Source organism: Lissotriton vulgaris, chromosome 1_1, assembly GCF_964263255.1.
Source record: "Lissotriton vulgaris chromosome 1_1, aLisVul1.2, whole genome shotgun sequence".
Lineage (NCBI taxonomy): Eukaryota > Metazoa > Chordata > Amphibia > Caudata > Salamandridae > Lissotriton > Lissotriton vulgaris.
This window is the reverse complement of record NC_141685.1, coordinates 1,671,768,017-1,671,790,143: the sequence shown is the minus strand read 5'-3', so window position 1 is coordinate 1,671,790,143 and position 22,127 is coordinate 1,671,768,017. Positions and strand designations below refer to the sequence as shown.

At 40.5% G+C, this 22,127-nt stretch overlaps 1 protein-coding gene across 1 annotated transcript in view; it reads left to right on the top strand.

Annotated features, from left to right (window-relative positions):
• LOC147751045 (collagen alpha-1(XIV) chain-like) overlaps positions 1-22,127 on the top strand; it is a 525,617-nt gene that overhangs the window by 461,822 nt on the left and 41,668 nt on the right. Inside the window, exons 20-23 of the mRNA XM_086932176.1 lie at positions 551-697; positions 11,062-11,268; positions 11,347-11,486; positions 17,228-17,351. Coding sequence (XP_086788302.1) covers positions 551-697; positions 11,062-11,268; positions 11,347-11,486; positions 17,228-17,351 — 618 coding nt within the window. The remainder of the gene's footprint in view (positions 1-550; positions 698-11,061; positions 11,269-11,346; positions 11,487-17,227; positions 17,352-22,127) is intronic.

Genomic DNA, 22,127 nt, shown 5'->3' with positions numbered 1-22,127 from the left:
ATCATGCACTGGGACAGGAACAGACTAATTTGCATGTAGCCAGGTTCTGAGCTGGGATGGTGCAGTGAGCTAAAAAACGGTGTTGGATCTAGCCCAGATCTCTTGACTGGGTGAGAGTATTCTGCTTAATTCAGAAACTCTGTCCATCACCACCCCTTGTTGTTAAATAAGCCTTAAGGGTGTCACCCCCTGGTCCCAGGCACTGTGCTTAGTCAATTAAATTAAAAACCTTTCTGAACTCGGAGAGAGATTTCAAAAGATTAGATTCATGTCATTGGCAATGGCCGAAGCCAGTATATAGGTCTATGGCTCTCACTCAACCCGCTGTGCCACAGAGACGTGGAGACTTACCGAGGCCCCCCAAGCACAGAAAATGTAAATGATAAACTTGTCATTTCAATTTAAAGAAACAGTGCTGATAAATAAATAATAAATGTCAATCTGTCGAAATGTCAAATAATAATTAATGTCAAACTGATTGATGAAGCCGAGATGATAAGTGTCCGAAATCTCAAATGTTTCACCCGATTATTTTTCTCCATTTTTCCAGGTTCTGATTTTCTGACAGAGCAGCTGGCAGACACCTATAAGTCATACCGGGTCAGCAACCTGGAGTTTGGAAGGACCTACGCCTTCTCGATCAGGCCTCTCTTCAGAGAGATGGAAGGGTCAACTACATCACTCACAGTACAAATAGGTGCGGCTCGAGCTACTTTTTGAACCCTCATTCTAGGGGACTATTTGCAAATTCAGCTTACATTTTACGTGGGCTGTCCCCTCCCTGCAGAAGTCTAGCATCCATCAAGTGAGAGTGGTGGTCTCACTAGCATCCAAGGTTTTTGGGACGTTGACATGAAGTGTTTGCACAGACACAGAGACGTGATATTTGTATTTAACTTTAACAGTGACATAGTTACACTTAGCATAATTAGACATGTGCATAGCTTATATGGTTATGTAGCGATTTACATAGCTAGTTCTACGGCTACGTGGTTTTACATGTTTCAGGGGTCTCCAAACCGGTCCTGGAGGGCCGGATCCATGCCAGATTTTTTGGATAACCCCATTGAGATACATGTAGTAATTTTAAAAATCTGGCATGGATCTGGCCCTTGTTATGAAGTTTAAATTGTTGCATACTTTATAGTTACATAATTAATAGACTTCCATGCTCAAATACAAAAGTTACATATTACCCATATTCAGCTTATATTGGTGTATGTTCTAAATGGTATTGTTATATTATATAGTATGTGGTGATTCTTATTACATAGATAATGTTTTTAGTATTGTGGTAAAGTTACAGATTGATATAATTACAAAAATTGCCTAATTGGCATGTTTAAAAAGAATGTTTTGGATTGTGTATAACTGCCAAGTTGGTGTAGCCTCATGGGTAACTGATAGGAATGTGTTACCAGGAGCAGTTACATGGCTAGTACAGTTGTTGTAGTTGCTTAGTTAATATTACAACGAATGTTGCTGTTGAGGATCTATATCCAACAAAGAACAAGTGCCTATACTGAAAATAATTTCAGAGGGATTTGACCACCAGAAAAGAGGATTCTTCAAAACTGGGGTGTGCTTATAAATTGCTATTTTATTTTAACGTCTAGGTCAAAGAAAGAGGGGGTTATATATGTCTTAATCATATACAATTGAACAGAAAATACAGTATTTTACACACCAAGAGAAAATATTATGGACACAAAACCAGTGAAAATGTTAAAATCCAACAGGCATATCAAATTCATTCATATCACAATCATCCTTCATCATTCATACAACATACATCTACAAATACTCCACCCGGTTAAATACGAATATGTAACCGAGCAGAGTATTGGGTCTGCTACAATATATACAGTTATATATACAATTTTTACAATGATTATGCAAGTATAAATCAAATAAATCAACAAAATCAAATATGCAATCAAAAGCAATATATCCAACAATTTATGACCGGTAGTATGACAGTGTTTTCACACTACGGGAAGGATCAAGAAAGGAAGCAGACACTGGACATGAAGGGGCCTACGCGTTTCAAATCCCTATGGATTGGGAGGGATTTTCATCAGGGCCAGGTAGCTCTAAAAAGAATAAAGAAGAAGATTCTATAGTGTATATCTTAAAAGTTTAAAAAAACCAAGAAGCTAGAGTACAGAACCACCCGAGGTTCCAAATGCTTACCACTAGCGGAGAAAATCCGAGGGAGAGATGTATCACCTGTGTAACAACAAAACAATAAGGACTACATAAGTGAAGGGAAGTGTTTGTCAGAGGCTTTTGGATACATGTTAATGGACAAACCATTTACCTTAGGTGTGTGCGGCAGCCACGTTGGTGAAAAAATCCAAGTTGTAGAATAGGCGGCGAGTAGACTTTGAATGGCCTTGGGGAGAGACGATAACTATTAGTGTGGGTCGGTAACGCAAGGTTGGGCTTGTTAACTAGTACTGAACTTGGATTCTTACCGGGAGATCGGGGACGGTCGCGTCCAAATGCTCGGTCGCGAAATATTAAGGTTCAGTCTTCGTTGATTTCCAGTCACTGACGGAAAAAAGAGAAAAATATTGAAGGCTTCTCGGGCCAGTATTCAAAGTGTGGATGCACACGTCTTTGTAATTAAAGCTAGATGAGATGCTGCTTACCGGAAAAGAGCCAAAGGTCCGTTCGAAGGAATCACTGGCGTCTCCAATAGCACTAGTCTCTCGCACATGCGTGGAGTGTGGTATAGTGGCTGCGGCTCCTCTATATGTAGTGCTTGATTGCGCATGCGTGAAGTCAGCAAAAGTAGTGACTTCAGTTTTTACAGGTTTCCTCTCATAATTTGTATATCTCCGATATCTCATTGAGCCCTCTCACTGCTGTGTCGAATTTAACAATTAAATAGGCCTCTCTTTTTGAAAGTTTTTGATCCATATCTCCTCCTCGTGGATCTTTTTCAATACGAGAAATCACTGTCCCTTTGATGTCACTCAGAGAATGATTGCAACGTTTCCAATGGTTTACCAATGGGGCATTTTCAGTTCCATTCTTTATCCTGGATTTGTGTTGAGTAATTCGAGTGCGGATTTCCTGATTGGTCTTACCGATGTAGAGTAGGCCGCACGGACAGATGATGCCGTATACTACATATTTCGTTTTACAATTGCTGAAGTTATCATGTTTCCATGAAATTCCCTGATGTTGGAATAATGATCCTTCGATGGTTAATTCACAACAGAGACACGTCCCACACTTGTGGTGGCCTGTAATCGGGGGGAATCCCATCATCTGTCTTAAGGACTGTTGTGTAATAGGTTTTATACCAGCTCTTACTACGTGGTTAGCCACGCTGTTTTCTTTCCTGAAAGCGAACAGCGGCGGATTTTGCAGGCTGGCATCCAGATTTTTTACAAGGTGCCAATTTTGGTTGATGATTTTTTTGAGATTATTGGCATTGGGGCAGTAGGTGGTTACACAGACTTGTCTGTTGGAAACTGGTTTATTTTTTCTTTCTAACAAACTGTCCCTCGGGGTCCATCTGGCTCTTTTCATGGAGTTCCGGACTAGTTTTTTGGGGTAACCTCAGGGACAAACATCGAATTCTTTTTTAGGGAGGGGCCAGTCGAGCTCCAGGGGGAGACAACGTTACAACCAACCGTGGGAAATGACAACCCGCCAAAAACAATACAAAAATTAACAGTCTCTCCAATTTTCAATCTCTCAAATAGGAATCTAACTACAGCTGAGGAAAGTATCTTATCCAAAGGTTTATCCTTTGTACCATCTAAAAAAACGGATTTTGTCAAGATGAAGACTGAGTTCATCGAATTTTGTCGGAAACTACGCCTCACTATGTTTTTTGCTGATAATCCATCTCCTACACCGTCAGAGGTTACCGGATTACGTAAAAAATCTATATTCTGTCCTCCAGGGAATAAAGTACCAAAGGAGGTAGTAATCTTCGAAAGAACCGTCCTCTCTGCCATCTCGGATATGGAGAAACAAAAAAAGTTCGTGAAATTTAACCTTTCAAAAGAGGAAACAAATGCCCTTTCCACGTTAAAAAATGACAACTCAATTACCATCAAACAAGCCGATAAGGGCGGCTCCATCGTCATTTGGGACACTAACGATTATACAGCCGAGATAATGAGGCAGTTAAATGACCAGACGTGCTATCGCAAAATCGCCAAAGACCCTACGTTGGAATTCCAAAACCTTCTATTTCCCATTCTACAGGAAGGTTTTGAAGCAGGCTTTTTAGGCCCAAAAGAGCTGGATTACCTACGTAATAAACACCCTAAAACACCACTATTTTACATCCTTCCGAAGGTCCATAAACATCAAACAAGGCCTCCGGGCAGACCCATCGTAGCGGGGTGTGACTCCCTGTTGGAACCGGTAGCAAAGTATGTCGACTGTTTTTTGAAACAGTTCATGGATCTTGTTGTCTCTTATTTGAGGGACACAACGGACTTTATAACCAAACTGGAAGGAACAACATTTGAAAAGGAAATAGATTTGCTTGTAACACTGGACGTCACACAGCTTTACACACAAATCCCGCAAGATGAAGCTGTGGCTGTACTGGAATACTTTTTAGATCTAAGACCCAGACCCGTCCGGGTACCCACGCAATTCTTAGTGGACCTGGCCACTTTTGCCTTGGAAAAAAAAAAACTATTTTTGTTTCGGAAATGAATTTTACCTCCAAACTAAAGGGGTCGCCATGAGGTGTCCCTTCGCCCCGGAGCTGGCAGTATTATTTATGTCACTCTACGAGGATAAATACATTCACAATAATAACCCCTTCAAAGATCACATCGCCACTTGGTGGCGTTTTATAGATGACGTCTTCATGATTTGGACTGGGGGTGAAGAAGCCCTCATGTCGTTTTACAACTGGCTCAATACCAGAACACTGGACATACAATTCAGCATAGCTCACTCAGCTACAAAAATTGCTTTTCTGGACGTTGAAGTCTTTCCACTGGCAGGAACATTGGCCACATCCCTTTTTACTAAGCCGACTGACAGAAACAAGGCTCTATTATTCTCCAGCAATCACCCGCGGAGTCTTAAAGAAAATTTGCCGTACGGGCAATTTCTACGAATTCGTAGAAATTGCACCTCAAACGAGGACTACAAACTACATGCTGAAAATCTAGTCTCTAAACTGTGCGACAGGGGTTACGCCAAAAAACTAGTCCGGAACTCCATGAAAAGAGCCAGATGGACCCCGAGGGACAGTTTGTTAGAAAGAAAAAATAAACCAGTTTCCAACAGACAAGTCTGTGTAACCACCTACTGCCCCAATGCCAATAATCTCAAAAAAATCATCAACCAAAATTGGCACCTTGTAAAAAATCTGGATGCCAGCCTGCAAAACCCGCCGCTGTTCGCTTTCAGGAAAGAAAACAGCGTGGCCAACCACGTAGTAAGAGCTGGTATAAAACCTATTACACAACCGTCCTTAAGACAGATGATGGGATTCCCCCCGATTACAGGCCACCACAAGTGTGGGACGTGTCTCTGTTGTGAATTAACCATCGAAGGATCATTATTCCAACATCAGGGCATTTCATGGAAACATGATAACTTCAGCAATTGTAAAACGAAATATGTAGTATACGGCATCATCTGTCCGTGCGGCCTACTCTACATCGGTAAGACCAATCAGGAAATCCGCACTCGAATTACTCAACACAAATCCAGGATAAAGAATGGAACTGAAAATGCCCCATTGGTAAACCATTGGAAACGTTGCAATCATTCTCTGAGTGACATCAAATGGACAGTGATTTCTCGTATTGAAAAAGATCCACGAGGAGGAGATATGGATCAAAAACTTTCAAAAAGAGAGGCCTATTTAATTGTTAAATTCGACACAGCAGTGAGAGGGCTCAATGAGATATCGGAGATATACAAATTATGAGAGGAAACCTGTAAAAACTGAAGTCACTACTTTTGCTGACTTCACGCATGCGCAATCAAGCACTACATATAGAGGAGCCGCAGCCACTATACCACACTCCACGCATGTGCGAGAGACTAGTGCTATTGGAGACGCCGGTGATTCCTTCGAACGGACCTTTGGCTCTTTTCCGGTAAGCAGCATCTCATCTAGCTTTAATTACAAAGACGTGTGCATCCACACTTTGAATACTGGCCCGAGAAGCCTTCAATATTTTTCTCTTTTTTCCGACAGTGACTGGAAATCAACGAAGACTGAACCTTAATATTTCGCGACCGGGCATTTGGACGCGACTGTCCACGATCTCCTGGTAAGAATCCAAGTTCAGTACTAGTTAACAAGCCCAACCTTGCGTTACCGACCCACACTAATAGTTATCGTCTCTCCCCAAGGCCATTCAAAGTCTACTCGCCGCCTATTCTACAACTTGGATTTTTTCACCAACGTGGCTGCCGCACACACCTAAGGTAAATGGTTTGTCCATTAACATGTATCCAAAAGCCTCTGACAAACACTTCCCTTCACTTATGTAGTCCTTATTGTTTTGTTGTTACACAGGTGATACATCTCTCCCTCGGATTTTCTCCGCTAGTGGTAAGCATTTGGAACCTCGGGTGGTTCTGTACTCTAGCTTCTTGGTTTTTTTTAAACTTTCAAGATATACACTATAGAATCTTCTTCTTTATTCTTTTTAGAGCTACCTGGCCCTGATGAAAATCCCTCCCAATCCATAGGGATTTGAAACGCGTAGGCCCCTTCATGTCCAGTGTCTGCTTCCTTTCTTGATCCTTCCCGTAGTGTGAAAACACTGTCATACTACCGGTCATAAATTGTTGGATATATTGCTTTTGATTGCATATTTGATTTTGTTGATTTATTTGATTTATACTTGCATAATCACTGTAAAAATTGTATATATAACTGTATATATTGTAGCAGACCCAATACTCTGCTCGGTTACATATTCGTATTTAACCGGGTGGAGTATTTGTAGATGTATGTTGTATGAATGATGAAGGATGATTGTGATATGAATGAATTTGATATGCCTGTTGGATTTTAACATTTTCACTGGTTTTGTGTCCATAATATTTTCTCTTGGTGTGTAAAAAACTGTATTTTCTGTTCAATTGTATATGATTAAGACATATATAACCCCCTCTTTCTTTGACCTAGACGTTAAAATAAAATAGCAATTTATAAGCACACCCCAGTTTTGAAGAATCCTCTTTTCTGGTGGTCAAATCCCTCTGAAATTATTTTCAGTATAGGCACTTGTTCTTTGTTGGATATAGACTGGCCCAGCCTTGCTGATTCAGGGCCAACCCTACTTGTTTCCAGGCTGTTGAGGATCTGACCTAGCCTATGGCCAGGTGGTTGGATTTTTGTTGTTGGAACGGTCAGGTAGGTAACCCACACTAAATACCTGAGTCAACTGTGCCGGAACCTCCTGCTCATATATCCCACATCCGAGCCCAGACTCGCGACTCCTCTCCTCATATTGTAGATCCATTCATGAAAGAGAGGATGGAGAGTTATGAGGGGTACCTAAGCTAAGCTGCACCAACCTCTTAGCACTGCCACCATCGACTGCTGACCGTAGAGCGCAAGCAAACTTTCACAGCTCCATTTGGGTATATAGATGCAAGAAAATGAAAGGCTACTGACTTGAGCATTCTTCAGATCTCAGTGTTCCATATGTAAATGTATTGCGACTTATATAGCGCACGTATCACCCGAAGGCATCAAGGCGCTTGCCTTGGGAACCCGTCCTGGCTTTTTCCCTGTGAGATAACCCCTACTGGGCATCCCCAAGGTGAAAGCTAGGCATCCCGCAGCGGGTGGGCCGCCATAGTGGAGATTAAGCAAGCTATTGCCCAGAGTTGCAGCGTGGGACCCCATGATTAGAGTAGGCACCGAGGCGAGAATTATCGAGTCCGTGGACAATATTGGGCTCAGGACCCTGCCGCGTCGGGAATTGAACTCTGGTCCCGGGCCAGAACTCTGCATCAGGGTCTGCCACTCTAATCAGTGAGCCACACTCCTCCACTTCCATATAACTTTCATGTGTTGATGCCCATTAAAGCAAAACGAAATGCATGGTTCTGGGGGCACTTTGCTCCAAAGAAATACAAATATTTCCCAGTGTCAAATAAGGTGATCAGAGCACTTGGTGAACTGGCTGTTTTAGCATTTGTTTCAGTAGAGCTCCTTTAACCACCAACATAAAGCTTATCTAACAACAGACTACGTCATACTTGGTTCTCAAAATATTGGCTGAATTTTTGAGTCTCATCTACAGGGAGCTTCTTCCATACTATAAACGAGTGTGACTCAAAGTAAACTTTCCCTTTCCATCGACCTTTTTGACATGTAGGAATGACTTGTATTCGACCTGTTAGGTTGAGGATAAGTATGTCTCCTGACAAAGTAGGTTTAATCTTGTAAAAATCCATAGGTCCTGTCATTTGCATTTTCCATGAACCCCACCACCTAGCTGCCCTTCATTGCTTTTGTTGTAGGCACATATGAATGGGACATTTACATAATGTGAACCTTCCTACGATGAAACAGCAGTTACATTTGATGGACTCTTATATTTGTGTGTTCCTCCTGAGCTAAACTTGAGAACATGGTTCCACTTTGCCTTTTGTTCAGAAAGTCTATTTTCAGGCTTACATAAACTCCTAAATAGCACACAGTATGAAGCTCAAATGCACTTTTCATATACATTTATTAAGAATCTCAGATGACAGGTGAAAGTAAACTCTAGATTTCCGACCAGTGGTACCAGCCATGTATTTAACAATTGCAAAAGAGGGGGATAAGCAGGGTATAATTTTCAAATAGTGGATTTTTTTCCGAATTATTTATCTTTTACTTTAAATCCTTCAGTCAAAATATTCTCTAAAATATTTTTTTTCATATATGTTCAATCATTCTCATTCAACATTTCATATTACAGATGTTATTCACCATCACCCTGTATCCCTTTATCATTACAATTTTTATTGTGTTTCAAGCTGACCACATCAAGTTCTGAAGCAGCCACCATTGTGGGTATCACATATACCACTTGCAGTGTGTTCTTTTTAAACATTGCTCACTTTTTTAATCATTAGCCAAAACAAGTCTGACTCAATGATTTAGATTAATCCTGGATTACTAGATACCATGGAGTGGATTTAGAGTTAGACAGAGAGGCGGACCACCATGTTAAGGCTGATGACAGCTTGAGGGAGCAGGGGCCATCAGTGGTATGCCATCTGATCCTCCACCCTATTTAGAGTGGGCAGTCGGAAGGCTTTTTTCACTGTCCTTTACCACCAGGTATGTCCTGGCAATGTTCTACCATAAGAATAGAAAAAAGACCCCCACACCTTTCAAGAAAACTCCCATGGTTGTGGGAGTCATCAGTTTTTTTATTTTCAAAAGCAATCTTCTGCTTTAGGAATTTATTTCAGAAAAATCTAAAAGTTTAGAAAGGTTTGACTGCCGACCGTCATGTTTGATGGAGCCAACGGAGGCATGCCAGCCGTTCCCGCCAACATATAGTGATGACCATGGGGCTGGTGGGCATCTCTAATTATGACAGTGTTGCGGCCCTAAAGTCCTCCGCCACCCTATCTGCCTTTACTATGTCCACTAAACCTACATTAGGCCCTATTGTTTTAATTGTGTCTTTATAGCATTTCAATTGCACATCTAAACTAACAGCCATGCTCACAAATGTTAGTAAGTATTTCATTCTGAGGACATTAGCCAAGCATTCCTAACACCCTCATCCTTGAGACATTACGTATTTTAACCGCTTTTTATTACAAAGCTAGTTAGTGGAGTGGGAGGAGTTAAAATGCAAGAACATTACTAAAAGGAAAATGTTTTTTTTGCTGAAGGGTGGAAACTTTATTGCATCATTGGGATTTAGTTGCTTCACTCGTGTAAGGATTTTCATTATGTTCTTTTGTAAAGATGATGAATGAAGTCAGCACACGTAAGTCAGCATGTCTGAAAAAAAGGCATGCTTCACAAAAACAGCCACCCTTCAAATGGGCACATTTCCTTCTCCAATATGGGGTTGAAAATGTTCATTTACATAGCAGCTCAGAAAGTGTTGGTTGATAACTGCTCCACTCCTTCAGAAAAAACTGTTCAATTTCTTGCTAATACCGTTCAACTCTTTAAAAATACACCAAGCAGTCCAGAATCGTCATCATGAAGATGCAAGGAAAATGGAGGCAAATAATCACATCTTCCTTTCTGTGCCCTCTGAAGTTTTTCCAACCAAACTCATAACAACTTGTTTCACTCACCTGAGACTTCACTAGGCTAGTCCCAAACAAATTAATATTTCTGACTTGTGTAATCATTTGTTGATTCTTAAGTTACCATTTGATCATTTTGAATCAGTCTATAAAATTCTGCGAGTTAAATGTGTCCTATGATATCTTCCATTGTATGAGAGGTCTCTTACATAGAGCTAAGGTACATTGGTGCTACTCCCATTTGTATGAGGAAGAAAGATTACATATTACTATCTATTTAGCTTTTTGGTGACCAAAACTTTATTTTGTGTTATTGTTTTTCCCTTTGTATCCACTGAGGTGTAAAGTTGTTGTTTCTTTTTTTGTCAGAATTACACTAGAGTGTGCTAATCAGGAAATATAACCCATTTTCTGAGTATGCAGGACTACTAGATTACAAACATTTGTGTTTTTATTATAAACTTATAGCCCGCTGCTGAGGGCTATACTGGTTTTTAAAGGCCCTGAATCCGAGTTATAGGCCCAATCGCAGGTGAGGGTCTATAATGAGGGAAATGGCATTTAACAACTGGTATATCCTGAGGCAAAGGGCTATAAGGCTGTTAGAAGATTCCACCCTCTAAGGGCAGAATGTTCTAATTAAAAAGGGAGAAACATGAAGAGAAACGTTGGAATGTTGGAGCTCCGGGTTTATACCAGCCATTGTAAGCCCGGAGCTACTCCATTGTCTTCAGTGGAACTCCCAACATTTCAAAGTTCTAATTCCTTATAAAGTCATGTGAGAATGACATTTTCTACTTTTTGTGTTGTGTTGTGTTGCATTTCCTGCAGTAGGGTCAAGTGGGAAGCTGAGCACCCCAGCATCCCCTGTCACAGCTCACAAACAAACTACGCGACAGGTGAAAACAAACTCTCCTGCAAGGATCACTCCACGCCAAGTGCCTCAATCCACCAGAGTGGCTCCAACCACTGCAAGCCGTACCACCACCCTTTCGACTACTGGTCCAACTGTACCATCAACAACCATTTTAGGGCCAAGTGAGTTGACTTGTAGAAGAAACTCTTTCAAATACCGGTTGTATTTCTTCAGGGATTCTAATTGATCTTTCTTTCTAGTTTGCGGGAAGGTAAAAGCTGACATTGTGTTTCTCGTGGACGAGTCCTCCAGTATTGGACAGGGCAACTTCTACAAAATAAAAGATTTCCTCTACCGAATTGTCTCATACTTCCCCAAAATTGGGCCAGAAGGGACTCAGGTAAGACATTCTGTTCAGCACCCTTTGCCCTAATTTCTTTTGTGTTTTGGGACATTGATGAAACAATTTCAATGTAATGTATATTGAAAACATAGTGCTTTTACTTATCAGTTCCCTGAGATCTTTCTTTTTGTTAGTAATCACACTGAGAACCGTACATTTCCCCCCACCTGGAGAGGGTGGCTGCGCTGAGCTCCTACAATTGTAGGAACATGTGTGCATATCTTAAATTCTAACTGTATCTACTAGCCCCTAGACTAAGACAGTGAATTATCAACAATAGGGCTGTATAAGATCTCCGATGTAACCTTTGGAGCCTGCCATGCATCAAGATCTACGCATTACAGTTGGGTTACCCTGAATATCACCATGGGGTGCTAGAGTGAAACTGCAACATCATAGGAGGCCATGAGAATGTATTGTGTCTGCTTGCAATCAAGTTTAGGGGAGTCATTATGACATTGTGATAAATGTTATGACAATGATATTGTGTAAAGTGGAGAGATATAAAGATAAGAGCATAGAAATAAATGACTGTTTTTACTGTGGACAAGTCTCTGTTTTCCTTTCTTTACCACCATTTCACCGCCATGGTGAATGAGTATATTCTATAATTTTATGATTATGGCCATTTAAGGTATATTTTTATGTAGTCATTAACATATGCCAATTTATTGAAGAAGGATTGATATTAATAAGGCTAAAGAATTGGTACAAAAGTTAAATGTATATATTCCACATGTCAAAGTTAGGGGATGGAAGTCCTAGAAGTAAGAGGTATTTTGCCTGAAAATGCACAATGTATACTCACTACCATTATTCATGCCACTCGGTGCGGTCAGAAGTGGAGGGAGTATCTACATGACTGTGGCAACAATAGGAACATGACTTTGAGAATTCTTAAGGTGCTGTTTGTGGTCCAAGTTTAAATGTTGAAAAGAAGCCTTTGCTTTGCAATTGTTTGGAATCAGAACTGTTGGTTCCTTTAAAATGTGCTTTACTGAACTCAGATGAAGCAGCAGTGGGACCAGAGTATGATACATGCAGAAGAACATTGAATTAATATTGCACAAAAGAAACAAATGCAGTTTCAGAGTTCTATATTTTTTAATCTTACATCAGCAGAAGCAAGGGGAATGAGCATTGATGTTTAAAACCCCTGGAAAAAAATAGCTAACTTATCATTTGTAATCATACATTGATTAATATGTTCACGATCAGTCTATGATGGAAGGCAGCAACTCAAACCTCAAAGGGTGGGTAAAAAGAGGTCAATCCTGAGTTGAATTCAAAGCAATACCCGAAGGAAAAGGACATTATGCGGAGTCAGAGAACCTTATCAGTTAAAAAGTAAAAATGGAGGCAACAACCTAGTGTTGCTCACACAAATAAGAATGGGGCAGGAAAAGTATTAGGAAATTAACAGTCTCAGGCAAGTTAGCATAGATGGGATGTAAGTTAGTCATATGTTGGTGGATTGTGATTCATCCTTTTGCTAAAAAAGTCTAATAAGTGAAATAAACACTTTTTATTCATGAAAGTTAATGGTTTCTGAAACAAAACCATGTATGCATGGTGACCGTGCCATGAAATAAAAGGAAATATTGAGTCAATATTAAAGCGTAAAGGTTCAGAAACAAAGAAAAGTTTAGATGAGCACTGACTGCATATCATTGTTGGAATGGCCTCACCGACATTACTTGGAAGTTCTTTTTTACTCTATAAGTTAACAGAAAATTCTTTAATTAGATAAGAGGAATTAGAAATGTTAGAGTAAACTTGCTTAGAAGGATTCCTATGTGCCATAGAAATTTAAATAGTATTGTTTCTGTCGTAATGCATAACATAACATAACAGACATATTTACAGAGCACACTTTCCCTACTGAGGCGTTCTCTTGTTCCACCATATTGGTTTATGGGTTTATCAGCCCCTTATCACAGTCACATGTTATGGCTGCTCGATGCTTCTATACTATCCCTTGGGAAGTGGGCTGCTTTACCTTTCATCTCACAAAGATGTCCCACACTTGTTCAGGTGAACGGTCCTAGGCTCCCTGGAGAAAAGACCTCTGCTCAGCCAAGAAGCTTCTCCTTGGTCCTCAATCCTCAACCAAACTACCCATACCCCAAGTTTCCCTTCTTGCCTGGAGAAGAGATAATTGATCAACAAGCATACTTCTGATCGTCAGCTGGCTGGAGTGGTCTGTTTACACATAGAATCCTCTTGTCAAGTCTCTCCCTGCCTGCTTCTCCTTATAACCCCATAGGAGCCCTGGTTTGAGGACCCTTCCTTCTTTTGGGATTGTGGTTTTGGATTGGTCGAGAAAGGAAAAGAGTGCATTTTGCACTGTGCCTTACAAATATTGACCATGTCCACATTTCCCTCTGAGGTTTTGCAGTGTGAGTATGATGACATGGCATCCTAACAAGGATTGGGTGTTTGGATGCTTCTGTCCTGGGTTCCTTTGTGAGCTGATGATGTCTGGACCGGATGAGTATGTTCCTTTCCTGAACACTTCTGTTTACCACCTCTTCCCACTGCAACCCCAGCCCCATGAGGTGATAGCACTGGGAATGCCCATAGATTGTGTGGCTGCCCTGGAACATTTTGCTGTGGGGTGTGGCTATTAGTGAAGGATTTTCTTGCGTATCTGGTCCAGAGGATAGTAGGTGTTTCTGAGGACCGGGGATCCTTAGAACCCCTCGTAAGTTCTGTTGACAGGTAGTTTATATTTATTGCTACCCAACTCAGTGATGTCCATTTTATCAACTATGAACATATGAAAGGAGGAGTGAACTCTCCAAGCTTCAGACATGTGACTCTGGGATCACAAACAGATCACTGGAGCGGATGCAGTAGCCTACTGAGCAACTATTGTCCATTGGGCTTATGAAACCTTTTGGCAAAATAGTTCTGTGTGGATGTAATAAAATCCAAAGAGGATGCAGAGTAATTCTCTCCTATCTGTACTGTGTATAAACCAGAGGGTCACAATAAGGTTTATGAAAGCCAATGTAGTTGAAGCTGAGCCATTTTCATGACTGCTATTCCCAGTATTGGGAAGCTGATGTCTGCATTGAAGAGAGCTGCCTTCTTTCATACGTGCACCGCTTGTTGCCAACCTATCACGTGGCCAAACCGTATTCCATATTGAGTGTACCCACTTTCATTGATGCACATAGATGCTGCTAATTTGATGCATTTAAAAGAATTTGTTGTTGTTAATGAGGCGAACAAGTAAGAGCATGATACCAAGTTGAGTGCTAGAAATTCTGAACTGAAAAGCAGCAGGAAGAAGAATTAATGTCATTTTAGAGCTTCTCAGCTTATATTCTTAGGATACAAGATCACTGAAAAGGGAATAAAATCAATGCAGATTTAGTAAAGATGACTGTGAGCTACCCAGGCATACCGGACAACAAATGCGTATGACATTTTGTGGTTACAGAGCATTAGCACACCTTTGTTTCAGATAAGAAGGATTATCATGCAGATACAGTATTTGATGAACTAACTGGATACAGAGGCGTGAAACATCTTGTAGAGAAGCTGGAGAATGTATTCAAAAGTCGTAGGGACGTATTCATTGGAAAGAAAGAGAGACGGAGTATGTGTTAATCTTGCCAATACGTGTTATCACTAGAGAGGAACATAATGTTGTGCCCTCACAAATCATGGATTGCCTACATTAAAGAGGAAGATCATAAAGGAATTGCTAAATATGAAGTTAGAGAATAAGGACAAGTTGAAATTTTGCTTGGTGCTGTGTAGGAGATGTAAGAACATATCTCAGTTGTTATTTTTGAGACTAAAGTTAATTGTTTTAACACGAGACATCTGGAGATGCCTAAATTGAGTACATTTTAAGATTACAATATTGTGGGCTACACAGGGACTGGAGTATCAGAGAAAATTAGCAATTCTAGAATAAAGACAATAGGACCTTATTTAGAGTGTGACAGACAGACGGAAAAAGCCATCACAAATGTGGCTTATGTCCCGTCCTCTGTAGTACAAGTCCATTATAGCTTATAGCATGTGAAATAGAGTGGAGAATATTTTAGTCACATTTTGGCAGAGTATCCTAACCATCAAACTCCAAATAAAGCCCTTATTATTGTTTGATTAATGACGAAATACAAAAGTTGTTACAGCTCCAATGGTATTAGAAAGAGCAGTCAACACACTTTGGTCAAGGTCTGTACTGGATGTTTCGTTGCCTTTTGGGCCATTTTTTTCATTTACATTAGGTGAGCACAATATATTGTAATTCCTAGTGATCAGAATTCCTGTTGGCTGGACGTGTTATCTGATAGAGTCCCTACAGTCCCACTAACAGGTTCATGTACACGAACAACAACAAAAATCAGAGAGGAGGGTATCCGTTCCAGAGGTTTACAGGTATCGAAGTGCATCCAAGCCCAACTAAAAAGGATAACTATTTAAGGAATGAAGGGATAATTTAAAATCAGCTGGCCTGTATTAGCTTCAGTATGATCAGATGCTAGAGAGGATGAATTGCCTTGTTAATAAAATAATCTATTTACCATTGTGGTGGAGAGGAAATGGAAGGTGGCTCTGAAGGAAGCTAGAACATATTATACAATCTGACCTAATTTCGTGAAGCGGTTGATATCCATGAAATCTGTGGACCAGTGTGCTTATAGGATAGTTGGGAAGAGCAAAATTGCGGAGACTATTGTAGAAATATGTTTTTCAAAGGAAGCACATTCACTGCAGATGTTGTGTATTGCATTTAATAATCAGTAAGAAGGCGAGGTGTTCTTATAATTATTTCTAATGGGTTCATTTACCAAGATTAAACAAAGAAAGGACTACAGAGTTTTTAGAGAGCAAGCAAAATGCTAATGTGTACAACAAAAGACTGTATATATGGAGAATGGTGCAGCATGAAATATATGGAAATTTCGAACTATTGGAAAGTGATTTGAATTGTAAAAAAAACTAATGGACCCCAGCGCTGGAAGATGAAGATGGCGCATTATCAAAACCAATAGGTCTGGCTTTGGAAAGCGCGCAATCATTGCTTTTTTTGGGGGGGGCAATCATATCAAAATTTGCCAATAACATTTGGCAAAAATATGTAATGTATAAAAATAAAATATTAGTCCATTATCCTATCCACACTAGCTCTGGAGCTAAAGTGCAATGCTTTTCAGGTGGCTGTGCACATGTGATCAGATATATTGCCATCATTTGCAGTGAAAGACAGCCAATGAATGAAGAGGGCTGACCCATTGCCTCATGCGTTATGCTGTGGTGGGCAGAGGTATGATGTGAATGACACGTCAACAGAGCAAACACCCTGTATGTGTTCATATATGTATGCATGCATTTATCAGGCTTTTTGGAAACCCTGAAGCTCCTTTTGACAGCTAAATAACTACTATTTCTGGAATGAAGAAAAACAGGACAAATTAAAGAATATTGAGTGCCCAGATTATTCTTGTCATATATATTGATTCACTGGGATTTGTTACATCCAACATTCAGAGATGCTCTTTCTTTATTGGCCTATGGTTTGTAATTGATGTGCAAGTTAATGTATCAGCACTGTTACCCGCTGTCACTTAACGAAACCAAACGGTTGTCTGTTGACTGTCGCAGTGTGCTACCGCATTATAATACAGCAGGTCTCTGGTGAAACATATTAGGTCATGTTTTTTGGCTGAGTTGTGTCTTAATGTCACATGCCTTTGTCTTCTGTTTGTTCATAGATTTCAATAGCCCAGTACAGTGATGAGCCTAGAGTGGAATTCTTCTTGAACCAATATAAAGACCGGAATGCTGTGCTGAAGGCAGTCAAGGCTCTTAGCTATGTAGGAGGCAACACCAAGACGGGTAAGAGAAAGCATTGACCCTTCCGAAACTAGGTCAAGAAAGAGGGATTTAAGCCATGCCTAAGCCACTGTCATAATGTGCTAAAATGGCTGTTGGCTTGGTTGCATATGTTTGTATTCCATGTTAGTCACACAAACCATAGACCAGGGTCATCTTTCACAAACAAACTTCAAATTGCCTGGCTGCCCCACGCACGTAATTATTTTTTTCATTAAGTAAAACGCTGACTTCGCTGATGTTTGGATTGTGGACTCTCAAAACAAAACGATCCTTCATTTGAGGCTGCTGTGCATTCCTACCACTTGGAAAATGTATGCTTGCATCTTTTTGTGACATTTTCTTATTTATGATATACATTTCATTATGGGAAATTTTCCATAAGTCATGACTCCCAGTCTAAGATTCATCGTCCCAGTCATTACCCTTGAGGTAAAGCTTTCCCCTTGAAGGTAAGCGTTCACTTGCAGGGTTTTTATATTTTTCCACACAGGCTATCATTTCGTGACATACCGAGCTGACAGGGAGGCAAGGCAGTGTGGGGGTTGAGGACTGGGACAAAAAAGTCTTGGATTGATAAAGCTTACTGGTAAGTAAAAGGAACATTACCACCTCATGTGGCTTCCTTGTCAGAAATCTTCCACAAAGAAACAATATCATTGAGATCCAAAGATAATATACAGGCTAAAAGATTCTGCAAAACCATGACAATTGTTAAACAGAAGCCACATATACAGGCTAAAAGATTCTGCAAAACCATGACAATTGTTAAACAGAAGCCACATTCATTAGTGACCTGCAATCGGACCCCCAGCCCTGAACTCATCCGAGAGGAGACAAACACAGCCAGTTTTTAATTATTAACAAAAGTGGATGGGACGGCTCAAGTGGTGCTCAACAAATGTCAATCAAACAATACAACCCTCATTTCTGTCCATGAAGCAGCCATACCTCTTGAAGAGTGACCCTCTAAAGGTATTCCAACAGAGATAGAAGCGGTATAAATAGCCAAACATAATCAAAGGCTAAACGCAAGCATATAAGATTTACTTTCTTTCCTTGAAGGATCAAAACTTGCAAAAAGATAATCAGTACAAGAAAAAACAAAGGTATGGTCTAGATAAACAAATAAGTCTGTGAATATGTAGACAAGTTAACAAAGCATCATCTTTGGACACACCGTCCAAACATATATCTGATAATGCCAGTACCAATTCCTGAGACATATGAGATTTTGAAGCAAAGTTTGGACAAATAGAAGGACTAGGCCTCAATACCACTGTGTCTAGGAGGAACTGTAGGTATGGCTCATATAAAACCCAAGGAGCTGCCCAATACAGCCCACTATAGAGTGAAGTCTGCTAACACTAGAAGAGATCCATTAAGAAAGTCAAACATTTTAAAAGTTTACAATCTCATGGGTGAAAGGTTTTGACAGTGCTAGAGACAGTGCACCCACTCCCCAAGCCTGGGTACATTTCCGTGCTGAGCATATCAGAGCGAGAGATCCATCATCCGGGGAGGCAAAGAGATGCAGAAGAGGAGACCCTCAGTTTGCACATATTTGAAGAAGTATCTTCTGGCACAGACATAAATGAATGGTTAAAGGCAACCGATGACTGAGGATACTGGCACACATATTCCATCTTCCCAGAAGAGAAACTGCTTTCATGATAGTCAATGACACTGCCCTTAGAAATAACTCCGGAGGAAATACATCCAAAGAAGCAGTCTTTATTCTATTGCCCTTACTCCGGTGCTTGATATAGGCCTGGACAACTGATTGTCCATGCTTTCGATCAGATGAAACCCTTCCTCCTGGATAACAACAAACTGAAGGATCTTGAGATTGGAACATTACTCCCTCCAAAAGTTCAGAGCCTTTGAATTTGACCAACGACCTTGAGATGGCAGGTCCCCTGTATAATGACATATGTTGTTGAAACAAGAGGAACCTAAGGAAGAAGAGACATCCTTTCAACAGATGATCTTTGTTAAACCCCCAGGCCATAGAAGTCCAAAGATCACGAGAGTCCCCCAGGGTGATGTCGCAAGTCCTGTGATGCTAGACCCTTACAGACCAAGATGAAAGTCATTAGAATTCTCTGATGGAATTAGACACATGGAACCAGGAACATAGGGGCCATCATAAGTACCCAAATTTGTAGCCAGTATCGCACTGCCGCTGGATCCCCTTTCAACAAGAAGGTCAACGGGCCTGGAGATGGAGAATGAGATCCTATTGAAGCAACACCACCCCCATGGCTGTACAGAAGTGGCCCTGATGAACCTCACATCCTAAATGTCAGAAGATCTGATTTCTTTGTATTGTTTAGAAAAATCAGAGCTCCCGTAAAGTCTGACACACAAAGCCGTCATCTTTCTGGGCCTTGGAAAAAGAAGTAGTAGGAAACAGCCAGTCCTCTCTGGAGGAAAATGTTCTGCCACCTTTGGAAGGCAACAACAACCACAATGGGAGTCAGTAAGTTGGTTCACTATGAGGGGCTGAAGTCAAACCAAGGTCTAGTATTTGAAATTAAGAGTGATAATTTCCAATGGTGAAGTTTGTGAATCAGGCCCAAAGAGTGTAGATAATTGTATGAAACAGAGGCAGCACTAACAAACCCTCCCATGGCCCTCTCTACCTACTAGTCAGCTTTGAACCATTCATCTTCAATGACCCCTATGATTTGGCAAAGGCATGCTGGGTTCATGCTGAAGCACTGAAAATACTTCAAAAAGAAGGCAAGTATGCTTTAATTGTAACCCGCAAGCCGTAGATCACTCTTTTGGGTTAGTGGAGCCTCTGGCTGCAGTGCCTTGATCTGACGTTCTAACTATATGGCAGACATGTATATACCCATAAATGGACTAGTGTCACACAACTGGTGGTTCAGGAGCCCGAGTCCTGTCTTTGCTATCAGTATAGGCACCTCAGATTGCTTCCAAACCTTAGTTTGGGGAGGTTCCCTTTAGACATTGGGCAAATATACTAAGCCAGCATGTTTTTTTCCACACCAACTGGTTATGAGACTTGTGCTCCATTTTATGATGCCACTCATGTACTACTCAGTCGCATAGAAATATGAATATTTGCAGGAGACCTCAAAGCCTCCTGGCTCATTCGTTTATATAAGTCCAGATGTAGAAACACTCCACTGCAAATGTAGGGATGGAGGCCTGTGAAGGTACAGCAGACCTTCATAGCTGCTCAAAAAATGTTCAGATGCAGGAAATGACATTGAGGGCATTAGGCAGTTGTCCCCTGTACTACTGTATGCTCCTCCTGAGGCTGCCTTCACTATTCACAAGAGGAAGCTTGTCAATCAGTTAGGTTTGGTATCTGTTCAATGGTTTGCAACCACATTTGCGGTCACAAACCATTGATAAATGGTGTTCCAAATTTCAAAGAGGAGCAGCAAGATTCTTTCACTCCCCTTCCCTCTGTCCCCTCATCTCCCCTCTTTTTGTTTTAGAATGAAGCGCAAGATACACTGTGTCAGTCAAAAGTACTTTTTGTATTCATAAAGAACTTTTAGTACAGCAGGACACTTGATTTTCAGGACCTAGAGCGCGTGACTTTGAAAATCTTTGATTTTGTGACCACAAAATCAATTCATAAATTGGTCACATGGAAAGTGTACAACAGTTATTGTGCTATCGCTCTAGCTGTTGTTTTGAGAAAGTTAGAGAAGCCCAAATAATGAAAAGCAGCCATTATAAACTTGTAGGCTACTTTGACATGGTCACAGATTATGAATTCATTATGCTAAAAAAGTAATGATAATACACTTCTTATGGGTGAGAAATTCCAGAGTCTTTATAATGTCTGTAAAAAGAATAAATCGTTACATGAAAATATTAGTTGGGCCAAAGCTGGACAGCAGAGCTCACCCTGGAACGTAGATGTACAATATAGAGGCTACTTAGCGTCCAGTCTGCTTTTGAAAAAGGTTTTTTCTGGTTATGGCTGTGGCATATAGGTATTTAGACACTGAACTATATAATTTCAGAGGAAAAAACAAGGGAAACTCAACTGGTTCTATTAAAACACCACTAGTACTTCAATTATGTAACTTCAAAATGTATGGTTGACTCTGATTAAACAAATCACGAAAGCAGCAGCCCCATTCTAGGATGGTCCAAGGGTCAGGTAAGAATCAAAGAAAACTAAGATATTTGCAAAGTGCAAAATGTTTGCTTCTTGATAGATTGTAGTTTTGATTTTGCTACGATGATGACAGTATTGTTAGTGTAACTATGATTAAGTGAGCACGTTAGTGCAGTGCTGGTTTTATTGAGAAGCCCTGTGCTCTCAGCATCGTTTTGCAAAGGTGTATAGGTCACAGGGTGCTTAGGGCGAGCTGCTTTTATAAATGACACCTCGAGCCGAAGATCACCTGTGAAAACAATTAAAAGAAATAGGAACCAAAAGACGACCTCGTTTGTGGGTGTTGAAGATGTTAATTCTTGTGAAAAGTTCCCGTTTCTAACCCATTTTTATTATTACCCAAATGTCCATATTAAAATCCACAACAAGAGATAAAAAGAGATTGTAAAATATGTTTAGTCTTTAGAATCATCAATAATTGCCTCAATAAACAGGTTTGACGACATCTATGAAGGGATTTGATTGAATAACACAGCTAGATTGACTTTGCGCTTGGTGTATGTGTTTGCGGCATGCCATCATTTACTTTTGATAAACCCTTTTCATCTGCTCCAAGTCCTTTCATCCTCCCTTGGCTGCATGGGCCCCAGCTCTACCCATGACTATTA